The sequence below is a fragment of the Salvelinus namaycush genome, chromosome 30 (assembly GCF_016432855.1).
Source record: "Salvelinus namaycush isolate Seneca chromosome 30, SaNama_1.0, whole genome shotgun sequence".
NCBI classification, from domain to species: Eukaryota; Metazoa; Chordata; class Actinopteri; order Salmoniformes; family Salmonidae; genus Salvelinus; species Salvelinus namaycush.
In genome coordinates, this window is record NC_052336.1 from 8,558,542 (window position 1) to 8,576,708 (window position 18,167).

At 36.8% G+C, this 18,167-nt stretch overlaps 1 protein-coding gene across 2 annotated transcripts; it reads left to right on the forward strand.

Annotated features, from left to right (window-relative positions):
- The first annotated feature begins 1,146 nt into the window (after positions 1–1,146).
- On the forward strand, positions 1,147–4,188 carry LOC120025327 (calcitonin-1). Of its 2 annotated transcripts, XM_038969849.1 has the most exons (4): positions 1,147–1,213; positions 1,935–2,028; positions 2,768–2,902; positions 3,611–4,188. In XM_038969849.1, the coding sequence occupies exons 2-4, from the start codon at positions 1,943–1,945 to the stop codon at positions 3,798–3,800; spliced, it is 411 nt and encodes a 136-aa protein (XP_038825777.1). In that variant the 5' UTR covers positions 1,147–1,213; positions 1,935–1,942; the 3' UTR covers positions 3,801–4,188. The 2 variants fall into 2 exon arrangements, with proteins under 2 accessions (XP_038825777.1, XP_038825776.1); XM_038969848.1 differs by lacking the exon at positions 1,147–1,213 and having other exon boundaries at positions 1,922–2,028.
- The last annotated feature ends 13,979 nt before the right edge of the window (positions 4,189–18,167 follow it).

Here is an 18,167-nt window from a genome sequence, read left to right on the forward strand (position 1 = left end):
CCAGAGACCAACAGCTCTGTAATTGGGTCTGAGAAATTGGGCCGACTACTCTCAGCCACACCATTGATTCCCTGAAAAGAGCAGTTCAATGAGGAGTCAGTAGTGTGCTGTATGGGGAAGGGGATGGGAATTGATTATGGAATATGAAGTATTAACTATGTCATTGTTCCAAAAATACCACAAGACTAATGTCCAAGCATTTCACAGAGCTAGTTTAAACTGCCAACATCTTTGAATTTATAATGTCTAAAATGTTACACATGTCATCAATTTTTGGATGTAGAAAAGTCCTAAGAATGCTGTATATTCTGATAATCTGGTAATTCTGGTAATCAAAATTAAGCAGCCTGACCAACTCAACAATTATGTTTCAATATCATCAATTAAAATATTATAACAATTGTTATCAAATAACCTAAACATGTATATTTTACATTAATATAACAACACATGATCGTTGCCTGATAATTCTGTAGTACAGCGTTTCCCATCTCCGGTCCTCGAGTACCCCCAACAGTACATATTTTTGTTGTGGCCCAGGACAAGCACACCTGATTCTACTTGTCAACTAATCATCAAGCCCTTGACAAGTTGAATCAGGTGTTTTTGTCCGGGGCTACAACAAAAATGTGTGCTGTTGGATAACTGGAGGACCGGAGTTGGGAAAACAAAGCACGGTGTAGTACACAACAAATGTGTCTCAAGAGTTGGAGAGCTGCAATGTGTCTGTTTGTACAGTAGGTGGCTCTGCCAGCAAGTCCAACGAGGATGTCTTATTCTCTTGATTTCTCAAAAACATAAAGCAATGGAACATTGTCGGGACCTTCAAAATATTTAGAACTATTTTGGGATGATTTCAGTATCTGCCAGTCTGATTTGGCCCTGTCCTCAATGGAAATTATGATGGTGCAAATGACTGGCAGATTTTTGTGAATGGAGCATTTTGTGACAGAACGATGACGTCATTTGTGTTCTATCGTCTTTACTGGTTTGTCGTAACCGCTGGACGGTACCTGATTGGCTAATGGATGGGGCTGAACGCTCTGATTGGCTAAAATGAGATAATTAAACAACTACTTAGTCAGTACAGAAACCCAAGTGGTAGATATATAAGACAGGGCATTGTAGCAGGGTGCAACAGATTCACAAGTTGGTCTAAAACTTGAAGTACCTCAACTCATTCCATCTTCGTCCACGAAAACAACCAATCACGGTAAGCAGAGAATTTCAACCACTTTTCTGTGTACATGATGCATTGGGTTAGCATGGATGGGATGTCATTTCTGTGGCTATTAGATATTCTGCTAAATCTGCAGTGTTCCAATGATGATAGAGGGGACAGAATGAGGTGGCATAAACTTTGCCTAGGCTGTTGACCCTCTGTGAGATGCTGCTGAGAAATGCAGTTTAGATGGCTTTTCAAGGGTAGATGAGTTGATTGTGAGTTTAGACTACAGCTGGGTTTAGACTACAGCTCATTCCACTAATGCATGGACTCCTGTGGGAGCCACTGGCTGGTTGGCTAGCTGGGGCTCCAACTCCTAATCTAGATAGTATCACTAATGCCTTCCTCCTCAATGTCTGGTACTGCGTCTCCAAGCCCAGCTCTTCTCTTCAGTTAGAGGGGAGCACTGAGACTAGATGGCTCTCTCTGATAGCAGGGAACTAGGGACTTTGGTAGGACTGTCTCATCGCAGAAGGGAAGAGAATGCATTGGGACAGGGAGAGTGAGATGGGGAGCTTCTTCACTCCCAGTAGAACAGTGAGCAACTGAACTGAGATGGATGGAGTTTACATGCGATAAGTCATGTGTAGGGACATACGAAAATGTTTGTTTTGATCCGGATGAAATGCTTGTCCTATTCTGCTTTGAGAGAAATGTGAATGTTTTTAAAGCCAAGTTTCTGTGGTTGTGGATGTAATGTGTTTTACAGCAGGGACCATGGTTATGATGAAGCTCTCTGCCCTCCTCATTGCCTATTTCCTGGTCATTTGTCAGATGTACAGCTCACATGCAGCTCCAGCCAGGTGAGGATCAAAGCACATTATACACACTGTAATGTCCAGTCAGTCACTGAAATGTATGTATAGACTACAGAGATGTTCATTTATAGCAATCCCAAAAGGAAACACCATAGATCCATTGGGATACTTCCATCTTTCTAATAGTAATTGCTGTTATTTCATTGATAATTTTCTTAAGAATCTTGGCAGCAACATAAATCTTATGTATGCTAATTTAGATTATTTTGTTTTCAGATAACATGATGTGATTACAGAAATCCATACATTACGTTACATTAAATGCCCTCTTTTCAGTAAAACGATGCAATTGGATTACGATATCGTAATCTAATCAATCCGGTGAATCATAAAGCCATTCTATGTATAACTTCCTAACCACTTCTATTCATTTGGAAACAATCCAACTTAATGCCACAGCAATAGGCTAAGATGATTGCTATTGCATGTAGAATATTTCCAAATGGTTGTAGAATGCATGGGTGTTCAATATTCCGGATAGAGAGACTTTGGTCACCATTCTTACTACAATATTGATTTTGTCATAAAGCTCTAAGTTGGCTACCTGTCAGCTCTCTAAAAGGAACACTTTTAGCAGATTGTTTTGAGTTTGGCTCGTATCCCTTAAAGCATGAGTCAATGGCTTTTAGCTGGAGCAAACTCACATAACCTACGTCATACTATTTTTAACCCAGTGCTGGTGCAGTTCATCAAGTGATCAACCTAATCGCCTATGTGTTTTCAGAACTGGTTTAGAGTCCATGACAGACCAAGTCACGCTAACTGACTATGAAGCCCGAAGGCTACTCAACGCCATCGTCAAGGAGTTTGTTCAAATGACTTCAGAGGAATTGGAGCAACAAGCCAATGAAGGAAATAGGTAGGTACAGCTCTCCTCATCTCCACAACTTGTTTTTAACAACATTCATTTTCATTTTCTCTAGGTTTACTTGGTGTATACTATATGGATGACACATGTTCCTATTATTCAAGAAAACATATAACCCCAAATGTCTAATATGTGGCCAGTCCTTTGCTGCCTCCTATAGCAGTCAGAGCTATGGGTATTTATTAAAGACACAGAGGTATGGACATCGCCCAACCATCAACAGGGAAATCTATAGTTAAAACATATATTCTCTGTGATTATCTATGCATGGGTTTTTGGAACACTTCATTTTTATGTATTCATTATTTAAGCATTGTTTATGAGAAAGCCTGTTGCGGAATGATAAATAACCCTAAAGAATGGAAGAAAGCATGGGAATTAGTGCAAGAGAAATGTGACGCATGACAGCAGTTGTGCTGTTTGTTATAATTTAACTACGACGCTATAAACAGGATTGCCGCATGAGCCTAAGTAACTGAGGTCATTATAGCTATAGACTATTTTCAATTGCCTGTGTTGGACTTGATAGCATGGCTTTAAACTGTTATTTTTTATATAAATGCAAGTTAAAACTGACTTTGAAATGCATGATGTTGGAATACAGTGTTATTACTGTAGCATGTAGATAACAGCAGGATGCATCTGCATGCCATGGTTACTATGAGCCTGTTTCTGCATGTTTGTCTCTCTCTCTAACAGCCTGGATAGACCCATGTCCAAGCGTTGCTCCAACCTCAGCACCTGTGTGCTGGGCAAACTGTCCCAAGAGCTGCACAAATTGCAGACGTACCCCCGCACCAACACGGGAAGTGGCACGCCTGGCAAGAAACGCAGCCTGCCTGAGAGCAACCGCTATGCAAGCTATGGAGACTCATATGATGGAATCTGAGCGGTTCTCCCCTCCATCAGCCCTAGTTAACCTGACCCCTCTGTTCCAGCCTAGCCTGATGATTGCTGATGCATGTGGATCTTGCTTGACCGACTGCAGAGAAACCTTGATGTCCCGCAATGTCCCTGCTCTCTTTTTCTTTTGTTAAAATCCCATTTTTTGACAGAGAATAAAATATATAAGTCCAAAGCAGAGTTCAAACCTTTAGATTTAGAAAGTGAATAAGGATTTAGTTGCACTTCCCTATCTTAAGGTGTATGATATCCCTTTACTATACAGATCATTCACAATATATACAAAGTGTTAATCAAAACAAAAATCTTAATCAATGCTTCTTTCAACCGTGACTAGGGTTCTTGTTTAATAAACATGTTTTTTTATGCCAGAACATATTTTCCTTCTTAATTATTCAAGTGAAACAAAGCCTTTTAACATCTTTAATAGTTCACAACAGTTTGAACAATATAAGCCACACTTTATTTGCTATGTAAACGTAAATTCACAATACATTTGAGGTAAGTTGAATAACTAATTTGAGCTGAATCTCATTGTCTTTATTTTTTAATTTGATGATATATTTTATACATTTTCTCCAGCAAACAGTAATTTATTACCTTTGTACTTTTTATTGTAATTCATAGATTTGTATCTTTGTAATAAATCCTGAATTTAGGAGAGGTTTGTATGACCTGTCCTTTCTCTTCCTAAAAGCAGCGTTACAGCACAGAAGCGTGCGTGCAATACTGCCACATGTGTCACCCACCGCCTGGCTGACTTCCTGAACAGATCAGGAGGAATGGGCAACAGTAACTTCGTCCCCACCAACGTGGGCGCCAAGGCGTTTGGACGAAGAAGGAGAGACAGCCCCATGACAGCACCTTTGTGAATGTGTCAACAGGCCTCAGGGATATGGTATAACAACATTCTACACTCCTCTCTCTTCCCACTGCTGTGCCTCTGACTGTCAACCTCTGTCTGTCTCTACTGTATCTCTAATGCTCTTTCCCAAGCCTCTGTCTTTCCACATCTATTCTACTTCAGTACTCTTCAGACAGTCTCTTTGTAACTTTGCCGGCCTTCAAATTTGGTCTATGTCTTATGGATGAATACAAGTTGGGAATTAGAGTTCAGTAGAAATGAGGATAAACAGTCATTTCCTTCCATTTTCTCTCCCTGCAGAGTATGAGCCCTTTAGTGAGACAACAGTACATCCTGTCCTGAACCAACTACAGACATCTGGAAATGACAACTCTTCACTGTTTAAAAAAAAACAACCTTCAAACTACAGGACTGATTTCCTGCATACCTCTTGCATACTCTGTGTTACCAATATTCATTTGCTCTATAACCATGAGGAGATACAACAACCTAGAAAACATTGCAACAAAAAATAAAGAACAAACTTCTGTTATGTCTATTTTCACCAGATCATTACCCTGTACAAGCCAGTTGGTTCTGTCCCGTTTTGGCTTAGAGCACATGTACAGTTTGACCCTGAGTCCCCACCCCTCCTCTCTCCTGTGTCAGCAGCACACTGCAGGGGGGCGGAGACTACATCAAGCTCCGCCCCCACAAGCTTCCCTGACCATGGCTGTGTCTTGTGCCTTGATGTAGACCACTTCTTTACATTTCATTAATTGTACAGTATGTTTAAAGAGTGAAAGGAAAAAGATAGAAGAATCTAAATATTGTAACAATTGTGAATCTAAGCAAGATTAAAATGTATTTTAGATACATATGGGTCGGTGTACTTGTTTTATTTTGCAATGATCTATCTAAGCCCTTAGATCACAATATCTACTAAGCTAACATATGGAATTGTTTTAAGATGGTCATAAAATGGATCATTTAGCCATTTGATTTAGAATTTTAGGAGTCTGTAGGTACAAAAAATATATATATATGAAAAAAATGATTTGGTGAAACATAGAATTTGGTCTTTACTGCTATAGCCCATAGAAATAGATTGAATGCCACATTTGTATATGACAAAACAGAGAGTCAAAAAATAAATAATAAGGAATAAGGTTTTGAAGTGACTGTCCTATTTCTGGCAATCTGGTCATGTTATTAGTGGCACATTTTGCAATTTTTACAGCCTGGTATTGGGTTACCTTCAGACTACTCCCCTGAAGCTTGTGTGTGTCTTAGAGCAGAACAACCAACACCTTCGTATTAGTTTGAAGCTCTGACTGTTCGGTCTGGACAGTCAGTTTTGTGAGAAGACCTCTTCGAAATGAGGACGTCTGCGACAGAGAGTTCAGCGTGTGGATGTTGTAGAGCCTGTCATGTTTGTCTGTCGATGGTGGTGACTTATTCGTTTGTAGCACAGATCAATCGACTCTAAGGGATTTGAATTGTAAAGAGCAGACAGAGCTGACGGTACACTACATTTAACATTTCCAACATGAGCAGTTTCTTATGGTACATGACACTTAACATTACCAACATGAGCAGTTTCTTATGGTACATGACACTTAACATTACCAACATGAGCAGTCTCTTATGGTAGATGACACTTAACATTACCAACATGAGCAGTTTATTATGGTACATGACACTTAACATTACCAACATGAGCAGTTTCTTATGGTACATGACACTTAACATTACCAACATGAGCAGTTTCTTATGGTACATGACACTTAACATTACCAACATGAGCCGTTTCTTATGGTACATGACACTTAACATTACCAACATGAGCAGTTTCTTATGGTACATGACACTTAACATTACCAATATGAGCAGTTTCTTATGGTACACTACATTTAACATTTCCAACATGAGCAGTTTCTTATGGTACACTACATTTAACATTTCCAACATGAGCAGTTTCTTATGGTACATGACACTTAACATTACCAACATGAGCAGTTTATTATGGTACATGACACTTAACATTACCAACATGAGCAGTTTCTTATGGTACATGACACCTAACATTACCAACATGAGCAGTTTATTATGGTACATGACACTTAACATTACCAACATGAGCAGTTTCTTATGGTACATGACACTTAATATTACCAACATGAGCAGTTTCTTATGGTACATGACACGTAACATTTCCAACATGAGCAGTTTATTATGGTACATGACACTTAACATTACCAACATGAGCAGTTTATTATGGTACATGACACTTAACATTACCAACATGAGCAGTTTCCTATGGTACATGACACTTAACATTACCAACATGAGCAGTTTCTTATGGTACATGACACAACATTACCAACATGAGCAGTTTCTTATGGTACATGACACTTAACATTACCAACATGAGCAGTTTCTTATGGTACATGACCCTTAACATTACCAACATGAGCAGTTTATTATGGTACATGCCACTTAACATGACCATCATGAGCAGTTTATTATGGTACATGACACTTAACATTACCAACATGAGCAGTTTCTTATGGTACATGACACTTAACATTACCAACATGAGCAGTCTCTTATGGTAGATGACACTTAACATTACCAACATGAGCAGTTTATTATGGTACATGACACTTAACATTACCAACATGAGCAGTTTCTTATGGTACATGACACTTAACATTACCAACATGAGCAGTTTCTTATGGTACATGACACTTAACATTACCAACATGAGCCGTTTCTTATGGTACATGGCACTTAACATTTCCAACATGAGCAGTTTCTTATGGTACATGACACTTAACATTACCAATATGAGCAGTTTCTTATGGTACACTACATTTAACATTTCCAACATGAGCAGTTTCTTATGGTACACTACATTTAACATTTCCAACATGAGCAGTTTCTTATGGTACATGACACTTAACATTACCAACATGAGCAGTTTATTATGGTACATGACACTTAACATTACCAACATGAGCAGTTTCTTATGGTACATGACACCTAACATTACCAACATGAGCAGTTTATTATGGTACATGACACTTAACATTACCAACATGAGCAGTTTCTTATGGTACATGACACTTAATATTACCAACATGAGCAGTTTCTTATGGTACATGACACGTAACATTTCCAACATGAGCAGTTTATTATGGTACATGACACTTAACATTACCAACATGAGCAGTTTCTTATGGTACATGACACTTAACATTACCAACATGAGCAGTTTCCTATGGTACATGACACTTAACATTACCAACATGAGCAGTTTCTTATGGTACATGACACTTAACATTACCAACATGAGCAGTTTCTTATGGTACATGACACTTAACATTACCAACATGAGCAGTTTCTTATGGTACATGACCCTTAACATTACCAACATGAGCAGTTTATTATGGTACATGACACTTAACATGACCATCATGAGCAGTTTATTATGGTACATGACACTTAACATTACCAACATGAGCAGTTTCTTATGGTACATGACACTTAACATTACCAACATGAGCAGTTTCTTATGGTACATGACCCTTAACATTACCAACATGAGCAGTTTATTATGGTACATGCCACTTAACATGACCATCATGAGCAGTTTATTATGGTACATGACACTTAACATTACCAACATGAGCAGTTTCTTATGGTACATGACACTTAACATTACCAACATGAGCAGTTTATTATGGTACATGACACTTAACATTACCAACATGAGCAGTTTCTTATGGTACATGACACTTAACATTACCAACATGAGCAGTTTATTATGGTACATGACACTTAACATTACCAACATGAGCAAATTATTATGGTACATGACACATAACATTACCATCATGAGCAGTTTATTATGGTACATGACACATAACATTACCAACATGAGCAGTTTCCTATGGTACATGACACTTAACATTACCAACATGAGCAGTTTCTTATGGTACATGACACTTAACATTACCAACATGAGCAGTTTCTTATGGTACATGACACTTAACATTACCAACATGAGCAGTTTCTTATGGTACATGACCCTTAACATTACCAACATGAGCAGTTTATTATGGTACATGACACTTAACATGACCATCATGAGCAGTTTATTATGGTACATGACACTTAACATTACCAACATGAGCAGTTTCTTATGGTACATGACACTTAACATTACCAACATGAGCAGTTTCTTATGGTACATGACACTTAACATTACCAACATGAGCAGTTTCTTATGGTACATGACACTTAACATTACCAACATGAGCAGTTTCTTATGGTACATGACACTTAACATTACCAACATGAGCAGTTTCTTATGGTACATGACACTTAACATTGCCAACATGAGCAGTTTATTATGGTACATGACACTTAACATTACCAACATGAGCAGTTTATTATGGTACATGACACTTAACATTACCAACATGAGCAGTTTATTATGGTACATGACACTTAACATTACCAACATGAGCAGTTTATTATGGTACATGACACTTACATTACCAACATGAGCAGTTTATTATGGTACATGACACTTAACATTACCAACATGAGCAGTTTCTTATGGTACATGACACTTAACATTACCAACATGAGCAGTTTATTATGGTACATGACACTTAACATTACCAACATGAGCCGTTTCTTATGGTACATGACCCTTAACATTACCAACATGAGCAGTGTATTATGGTACATGACACTTAACATTACCAACATGAGCAGTTTATTATGGTACATGACACTTAACATTACCAACATGGGCAGTCTATTATGGTACATGACACTTAACATTACCAACATGAGCAGTTTATTATGGTACATGACACTTAACATTACCAACATGAGCAGTTTCTTATGGTACATGACACTTAACATTACCAACATGAGCATTTATTATGGTACATGCCACTTAACATGACCAACATGAGCAGTTTATTATGGTACATGACACTTAACATTACCAACATGAGCAGTTTCTTATGGTACATGACACTTAACATTACCATCATGAGCAGTTTCTTATGGTACATGACACTTAATATTACCAACATGAGCAGTTTATTATGGTACATGACACTTAACATTACCAACATGAGCAGTTTCTTATGGTACATGACACTTAATATTACCAACATGAGCAGTTTCTTATGGTACATGACACTTAACATTACCAACATGAGCAGTTTCTTATGGTACATGACACTTAACATTACCAACATGAGCAGTTTCTTATGGTACATGACACTTAACATTACCAACATGAGCAGTTTCTTATGGTACATGACACTTAACATTACCAACATGAGCAGTTTCTTATGGTACATCACCCTTAACATTACCAACATGAGCAGTTTATTATGGTACATGACACTTAACATGACCATCATGAGCAGTTTATTATGGTACATGACACTTAACATTACCAACATGAGCAGTTTCTTATGGTACATGACCCTTAACATTACCAACATGAGCAGTTTATTATGGTACATGCCACTTAACATGACCATCATGAGCAGTTTATTATGGTACATGACACTTAACATTACCAACATGAGCAGTTTCTTATGGTACATGACACTTAACATTACCAACATGAGCAGTTTATTATGGTACATGACACTTAACATTACCAACACGAGCAGTTTATTATGGTACATGACACTTAACATTACCAACATGAGCAGTTTATTATGGTACATGACACTTAACATTACCAATATGGGCAGTTTATTATGGTACATGACACTTACCATTACCAACATGAGCAGTTTATTATGGTACATGACACTTAACATTACCAACATGAGCCGTTTCTTATGGTACATGACCCTTAACATTACCAACATGAGCAGTTTATTATGGTACATGACACTTAACATTACCAACATGAGCAGTTTATTATGGTACATGACACTTAACATTACCAACATGGGCAGTCTATTATGGTACATGACACTTAACATTACCAACATGAGCAGTTTATTATGGTACATGACACTTAACATTACCAACATGAGCAGTTTCTTATGGTACATGACACTTAACATTACCAACATGAGCATTTATTATGGTACATGCCACTTAACATGACCAACATGAGCAGTTTATTATGGTACATGACACTTAACATTACCAACATGAGCAGTTTCTTATGGTACATGACACTTAACATGACCATCATGAGCAGTTTCTTATGGTACATGACACTTAACATTACCAACATGAGCAGTTTATTATGGTACATTACACTTAACATTACCAACATGAGCAGTTTCTTATGGTACATGACACTTAACATTACCAACATGAGCAGTTTCTTATGGTACATGACACTTAACATTGCCAACATGAGCAGTTTATTATGGTACATGACACTTAACATTACCAACATGAGCAGTTTATTATGGTACATGACACTTAACATTACCAATATGGGCAGTTTATTATGGTACATGACACTTACCATTACCAACATGAGCAGTTTATTATGGTACATGACACTTAACATTACCAACATGAGCCGTTTCTTATGGTACATGACACTTAACATTACCAACATGAGCATTTTATTATGGTACATGACACTTAACATTACCAACATGAGCAGTTTATTATGGTACATGACACTTAACATTACCAACATGGGCAGTCTATTATGGTACATGACACTTAACATTACCAACATGAGCAGTTTATTATGGTACATGACACTTAACATTACCAACATGAGCAGTTTCTTATGGTACATGACACTTAACATTACCAACATGAGCATTTATTATGGTACATGCCACTTAACATGACCAACATGAGCAGTTTATTATGGTACATGACACTTAACATTACCAACATGAGCAGTTTCTTATGGTACATGACACTTAACATTACCATCACGAGCAGTTTCTTATGGTACATGACACTTAACATTACCAACATGAGCAGTTTATTATGGTACATGACACTTAACATTACCAACATGAGCAGTTTCTTATGGTACATGACACTTAACATTACCAACATGAGCAGTTTCTTATGGTACATGACACTTAACATTACCAACATGAGCAGTTTATTATGGTACATGACACTTAACATTACCAACATGAGCCGTTTCTTATGGTACATGACACTTAACATGACCAACATGAGCAGTTTATTATGGTACATGACACTTAACATTACCAACATGAGCAGTTTCTTATGGTACATGACACTTAACATTACCAACATGGGCAGTTTATTATGGTACATGACACTTAACATTACCAACATGAGCAGTTTATTATGGTACATGACACTTAACATTACCAACATGAGCAGTTTCTTATGGTACATGACACTTAACATTACCAACATGAGCATTTATTATGGTACATGCCACTTAACATGACCAACATGAGCAGTTTATTATGGTACATGACACTTAACATTACCAACATGAGCAGTTTCTTATGGTACATGACACTTAACATTACCATCATGAGCAGTTTCTTATGGTACATGACACTTAACATTACCAACATGAGCAGTTTATTATGGTACATGACACTTAACATTACCAACATGAGCAGTTTCTTATGGTACATGACACTTAACATTACCATCATGAGCAGTTTCTTATGGTACATGACACTTAACATGACCAACATGAGCAGTTTCTTATGGTACATGACACTTAACATTACCAACATGAGCAGTTTCTTATGGTACATGACACTTAACATTACCAACATGAGCAGTTTATTATGGTACATGACACTTAACATTACCAACATGAGCAGTTTCTTATGGTACATGACACTTAACATTACCAACATGAGCAGTTTCTTATGGTACATGACCATTAACATTACCAACATGAGCAGTTTATTATGGTACATGACACTTAACATGACCATCATGAGCAGTTTATTATGGTACATGACACTTAACATTACCAACATGAGCAGTTTCTTATGGTACATGACACCTAACATTACCAACATGAGCAGTTTATTATGGTACATGACACTTAACATTACCAACATGAGCAGTTTCTTATGGTACATGACACTTAATATTACCAACATGAGCAGTTTCTTATGGTACATGACACGTAACATTTCCAACATGAGCAGTTTATTATGGTACATGACACTTAACATTACCAACATGAGCAGTTTCTTATGGTACATGACACTTAACATTACCAACATGAGCAGTTTCCTATGGTACATGACACTTAACATTACCAACATGAGCAGTTTCTTATGGTACATGACACTTAACATTACCAACATGAGCAGTTTCTTATGGTACATGACACTTAACATTACCAACATGAGCAGTTTCTTATGGTACATGACCCTTAACATTACCAACATGAGCAGTTTATTATGGTACATGACACTTAACATGACCATCATGAGCAGTTTCTTATGGTACATGACACTTAACATTACCAACATGAGCAGTTTCTTATGGTACATGACACTTAACATTACCAACATGAGCAGTTTCTTATGGTACATGACACTTAACATTACCAACATGAGCAGTTTCTTATGGTACATGACACTTAACATTACCAACATGAGCAGTTTCTTATGGTACATGACACTTAACATTACCAACATGAGCAGTTTCTTATGGTACATGACACTTAACATTACCAACATGAGCAGTTTCTTATGGTACATGACCCTTAACATTACCAACATGAGCAGTTTATTATGGTACATGACACTTAACATGACCATCATGAGCAGTTTATTATGGTACATGACACTTAACATTACCAACATGAGCAGTTTCTTATGGTACATGACACTTAACATTACCAACATGAGCAGTTTCTTATGGTACATGACACTTAACATTACCAACATGAGCATTTATTATGGTACATGCCACTTAACATGACCATCATGAGCAGTTTATTATGGTACATGACACTTAACATTACCAACATGAGCAGTTTCTTATGGTACATGACACTTAACATTACCAACATGAGCAGTTTATTATGGTACATGACACTTAACATTACCAACACGAGCAGTTTATTATGGTACATGACACTTAACATTACCAACATGAGCAGTTTATTATGGTACATGACACTTAACATTACCAACATGAGCAAATTATTATGGTACATGACACATAACATTACCATCATGAGCAGTTTATTATGGTACATGACACATAACATTACCAACATGAGCAGTTTCCTATGGTACATGACACTTAACATTACCAACATGAGCAGTTTCTTATGGTACATGACACTTAACATTACCAACATGAGCAGTTTCTTATGGTACATGACACTTAACATTACCAACATGAGCAGTTTCTTATGGTACATGACCCTTAACATTACCAACATGAGCAGTTTATTATGGTACATGACACTTAACATGACCATCATGAGCAGTTTATTATGGTACATGACACTTAACATTACCAACATGAGCAGTTTCTTATGGTACATGACACTTAACATTACCAACATGAGCAGTTTCTTATGGTACATGACACTTAACATTACCAACATGAGCAGTTTCTTATGGTACATGACACTTAACATTACCAACATGAGCAGTTTCTTATGGTACATGACACTTAACATTACCAACATGAGCAGTTTCTTATGGTACATGACACTTAACATTGCCAACATGAGCAGTTTATTATGGTACATGACACTTAACATTACCAACATGAGCAGTTTATTATGGTACATGACACTTAACATTACCAATATGGGCAGTTTATTATGGTACATGACACTTACCATTACCAACATGAGCAGTTTATTATGGTACATGACACTTAACATTACCAACATGAGCAGTTTCTTATGGTACATGACACTTAACATTACCAACATGAGCAGTTTATTATGGTACATGACACTTAACATTACCAACATGAGCCGTTTCTTATGGTACATGACCCTTAACATTACCAACATGAGCAGTGTATTATGGTACATGACACTTAACATTACCAACATGAGCAGTTTATTATGGTACATGACACTTAACATTACCAACATGGGCAGTCTATTATGGTACATGACACTTAACATTACCAACATGAGCAGTTTATTATGGTACATGACACTTAACATTACCAACATGAGCAGTTTCTTATGGTACATGACACTTAACATTACCAACATGAGCATTTATTATGGTACATGCCACTTAACATGACCAACATGAGCAGTTTATTATGGTACATGACACTTAACATTACCAACATGAGCAGTTTCTTATGGTACATGACACTTAACATTACCATCATGAGCAGTTTCTTATGGTACATGACACTTAATATTACCAACATGAGCAGTTTATTATGGTACATGACACTTAACATTACCAACATGAGCAGTTTCTTATGGTACATGACACTTAATATTACCAACATGAGCAGTTTCTTATGGTACATGACACTTAACATTTCCAACATGAGCAGTTTATTATGGTACATGACACTTAACATTACCAACATGAGCAGTTTCTTATGGTACATGACACTTAACATTACCAACATGAGCAGTTTCCTATGGTACATGACACTTAACATTACCAACATGAGCAGTTTCTTATGGTACATGACACTTAACATTACCAACATGAGCAGTTTCTTATGGTACATGACACTTAACATTACCAACATGAGCAGTTTCTTATGGTACATCACCCTTAACATTACCAACATGAGCAGTTTATTATGGTACATGACACTTAACATTACCAACATGAGCAGTTCTTATGGTACATGACACTTAACATTACCAAATGAGCAGTTTATTATGGTACATGACACTTAACATTACCAACATGAGCAGTTTCTTATGGTACATGACACTTAACATTACCAACATGAGCAGTTTATTATGGTACATGACACTTAACATAACCAACATGAGCAGTTTCTTATGGTACATGACACTTAACATTACCAACATGAGCAGTTTATTATGGTACATGACACTTAACATTACCAACATGAGCAGTTTCTTATGGTACATGACCCTTAACATTACCAACATGAGCAGTTTCTTATGGTACATGACACTTAACATTACCAACATGAGCAGTTTCTTATGGTACATGACACTTAACATTACCAACATGGCAGTCTATTATGGTACATGACACTTAACATTACCAACATGAGCAGTTTATTATGGTACATGACACTTAACATACCAACATGAGCAGTTTCTTATGGTACATGACACTTAACATTACCAACATGAGCAGTTATTATGGTACATGACACTTAACATGACCAACATGAGCAGTTTATTATGGTACATGACACTTAACATTACCAACATGAGCAGTTTCTTATGGTACATGACACTTAACATTACCATCATGAGCAGTTTCTTATGGTACATGACACTTAACATTACCAAATGAGCAGTTTATTATGGTACATGACACTTAACATTACCAACATGAGCAGTTTCTATGGTAATGACACTTAATATTACCAACATGAGCAGTTTCTTATGGTACATGACACGTAACATTACCAACATGAGCAGTTTATTATGGTACATGACACTTAACATACCAACATGAGCAGTTTCTTTATGTACATGACACTTAACATTACCAACATGAGCAGTTTCCTATGGTACATGACACTTAACATTACCAACATGAGCAGTTTCTTATGGTACATGACACTTAACATTACCAACATGAGCAGTTTCTTATGGTACATGACCCTTAACTGACCATCATGAGCAGTTTATTATGGTACATGACACTTAACATTACCAACATGAGCAGTTTCTTATGGTATACCAACATGAGCAGTTTATTGGTACATGACACTTACATTACCAACATGAGCGTTTATTATGGTACATGACACTTAACATTACCAACATGAGCAGTTATTATGGTACATGACACTTACATTACCACATGAGCAGTTTATTATGGTCATGACACTTAACATTACCAACATGAGCAGTTTTTCTTATGGTACATGACACTTAACATTACCACATGAGCAGTTTATTGGTACATGCACATAACATACCAACATGAGCAGTTTTTATGGTACATGACACTTAACATTACCAACATGAGCATTTTTCTTATGGTACATGACACTTAACATACCATCACGAGCAGTTTCTTATGGTACATGACACTTAACATTACCAACATGAGCAGTTTATTATGGTACATGACACTTAACATTACCAACATGAGCAGTTTCTTATGGTACATGACACTAAACATTACCAACATGAGCAGTTTCTTATGGCATGACACTTAACATTACCAACATGCAGTTTATTATGGTACATGACACTTACATTACCAACATGAGCAGTTTATTATGGTACATGACACTTAACATTACCAATGAGCAGTTTATTATGGTACATGACACTTACATTACCACATGAGCATTTTATTATGGTACATGACACTTAACATTACCAACATGAGCGTTTCTTATGGTACATGACCCTTAACATTACCAACATGAGCAGTTTTATTATGGTACATGACACTTAACTTACCAACATGAGCAGTTATTATGGTACATACACTTAATTACCAACATGGAGCATTTATTATGGTACATGACACTTAACATTACCAACATGAGCAGTTTATTATGGTACATGACACTTAACATTACCAACATGAGCAGTTTCTTATGGTACATGACACTTAACATTACCAACATGAGCAGTTTATTATGGTACATGACACTTAACATGACCAACATGAGCAGTTTTATGGTACATGACACTTAACATTACCAACATGAGCAGTTTTTATGGTACATGACACTTAACATACCACACAGCAGTTTCTTATGGACAGGACACTTAACATTACCAACATGAGCAGTTTATTATGGTACATGACACTTAACATTACCAACATGAGCAGTTTCTTATGGTACATGACACTTAACATTACCAACATGAGCAGTTTCTTATGGTACATGACACTTACACATTACCAACATGAGCAGTTTATTATGGTAATGACACTTAACATTACCAACATGAGCTTTTTCTTATGGTACATGACACTTAACATACCAACATGAGCAGTTTTATTATGGTACATGACACTTAACATACCAACATGAGCAGTTTCTTATGGTACATGACACTTAACATTACCAACATGAGCAGTTTATTATGGTACATGCCCACTTAACATGACAACATGAGCAGTTTATTATGGTACATGACACTTAACATTACCAACATGAGCAGTTTCTTATGGTACATGACACTAACATTACCACATGAGCAGTTTCTTTATGGTACATGACACTTAACATTACCAACATGAGCAGTTTCTTATGGTACATGACACTTAATTACCAACATGAGCAGTTTATTATGGTACATGACACTTACACTTACCAACTGAGCAGTTTTATTATGGT

Excerpts from the sequence above, each read along its gene's own strand:
- LOC120025327 (XM_038969848.1), top strand. The coding sequence starts at position 1,922 with ATGTGTTTTACAGCAGGGACCATGGTTATGATGAAGCTCTCTGCCCTC. Across the intron at positions 2,029-2,767 it reads TCACATGCAGCTCCAGCCAG|AACTGGTTTAGAGTCCATGA; the intron begins GTGAGGATCAAA and ends ATGTGTTTTCAG. Across the intron at positions 2,903-3,610 it reads CAAGCCAATGAAGGAAATAG|CCTGGATAGACCCATGTCCA; the intron begins GTAGGTACAGCT and ends TCTCTCTAACAG.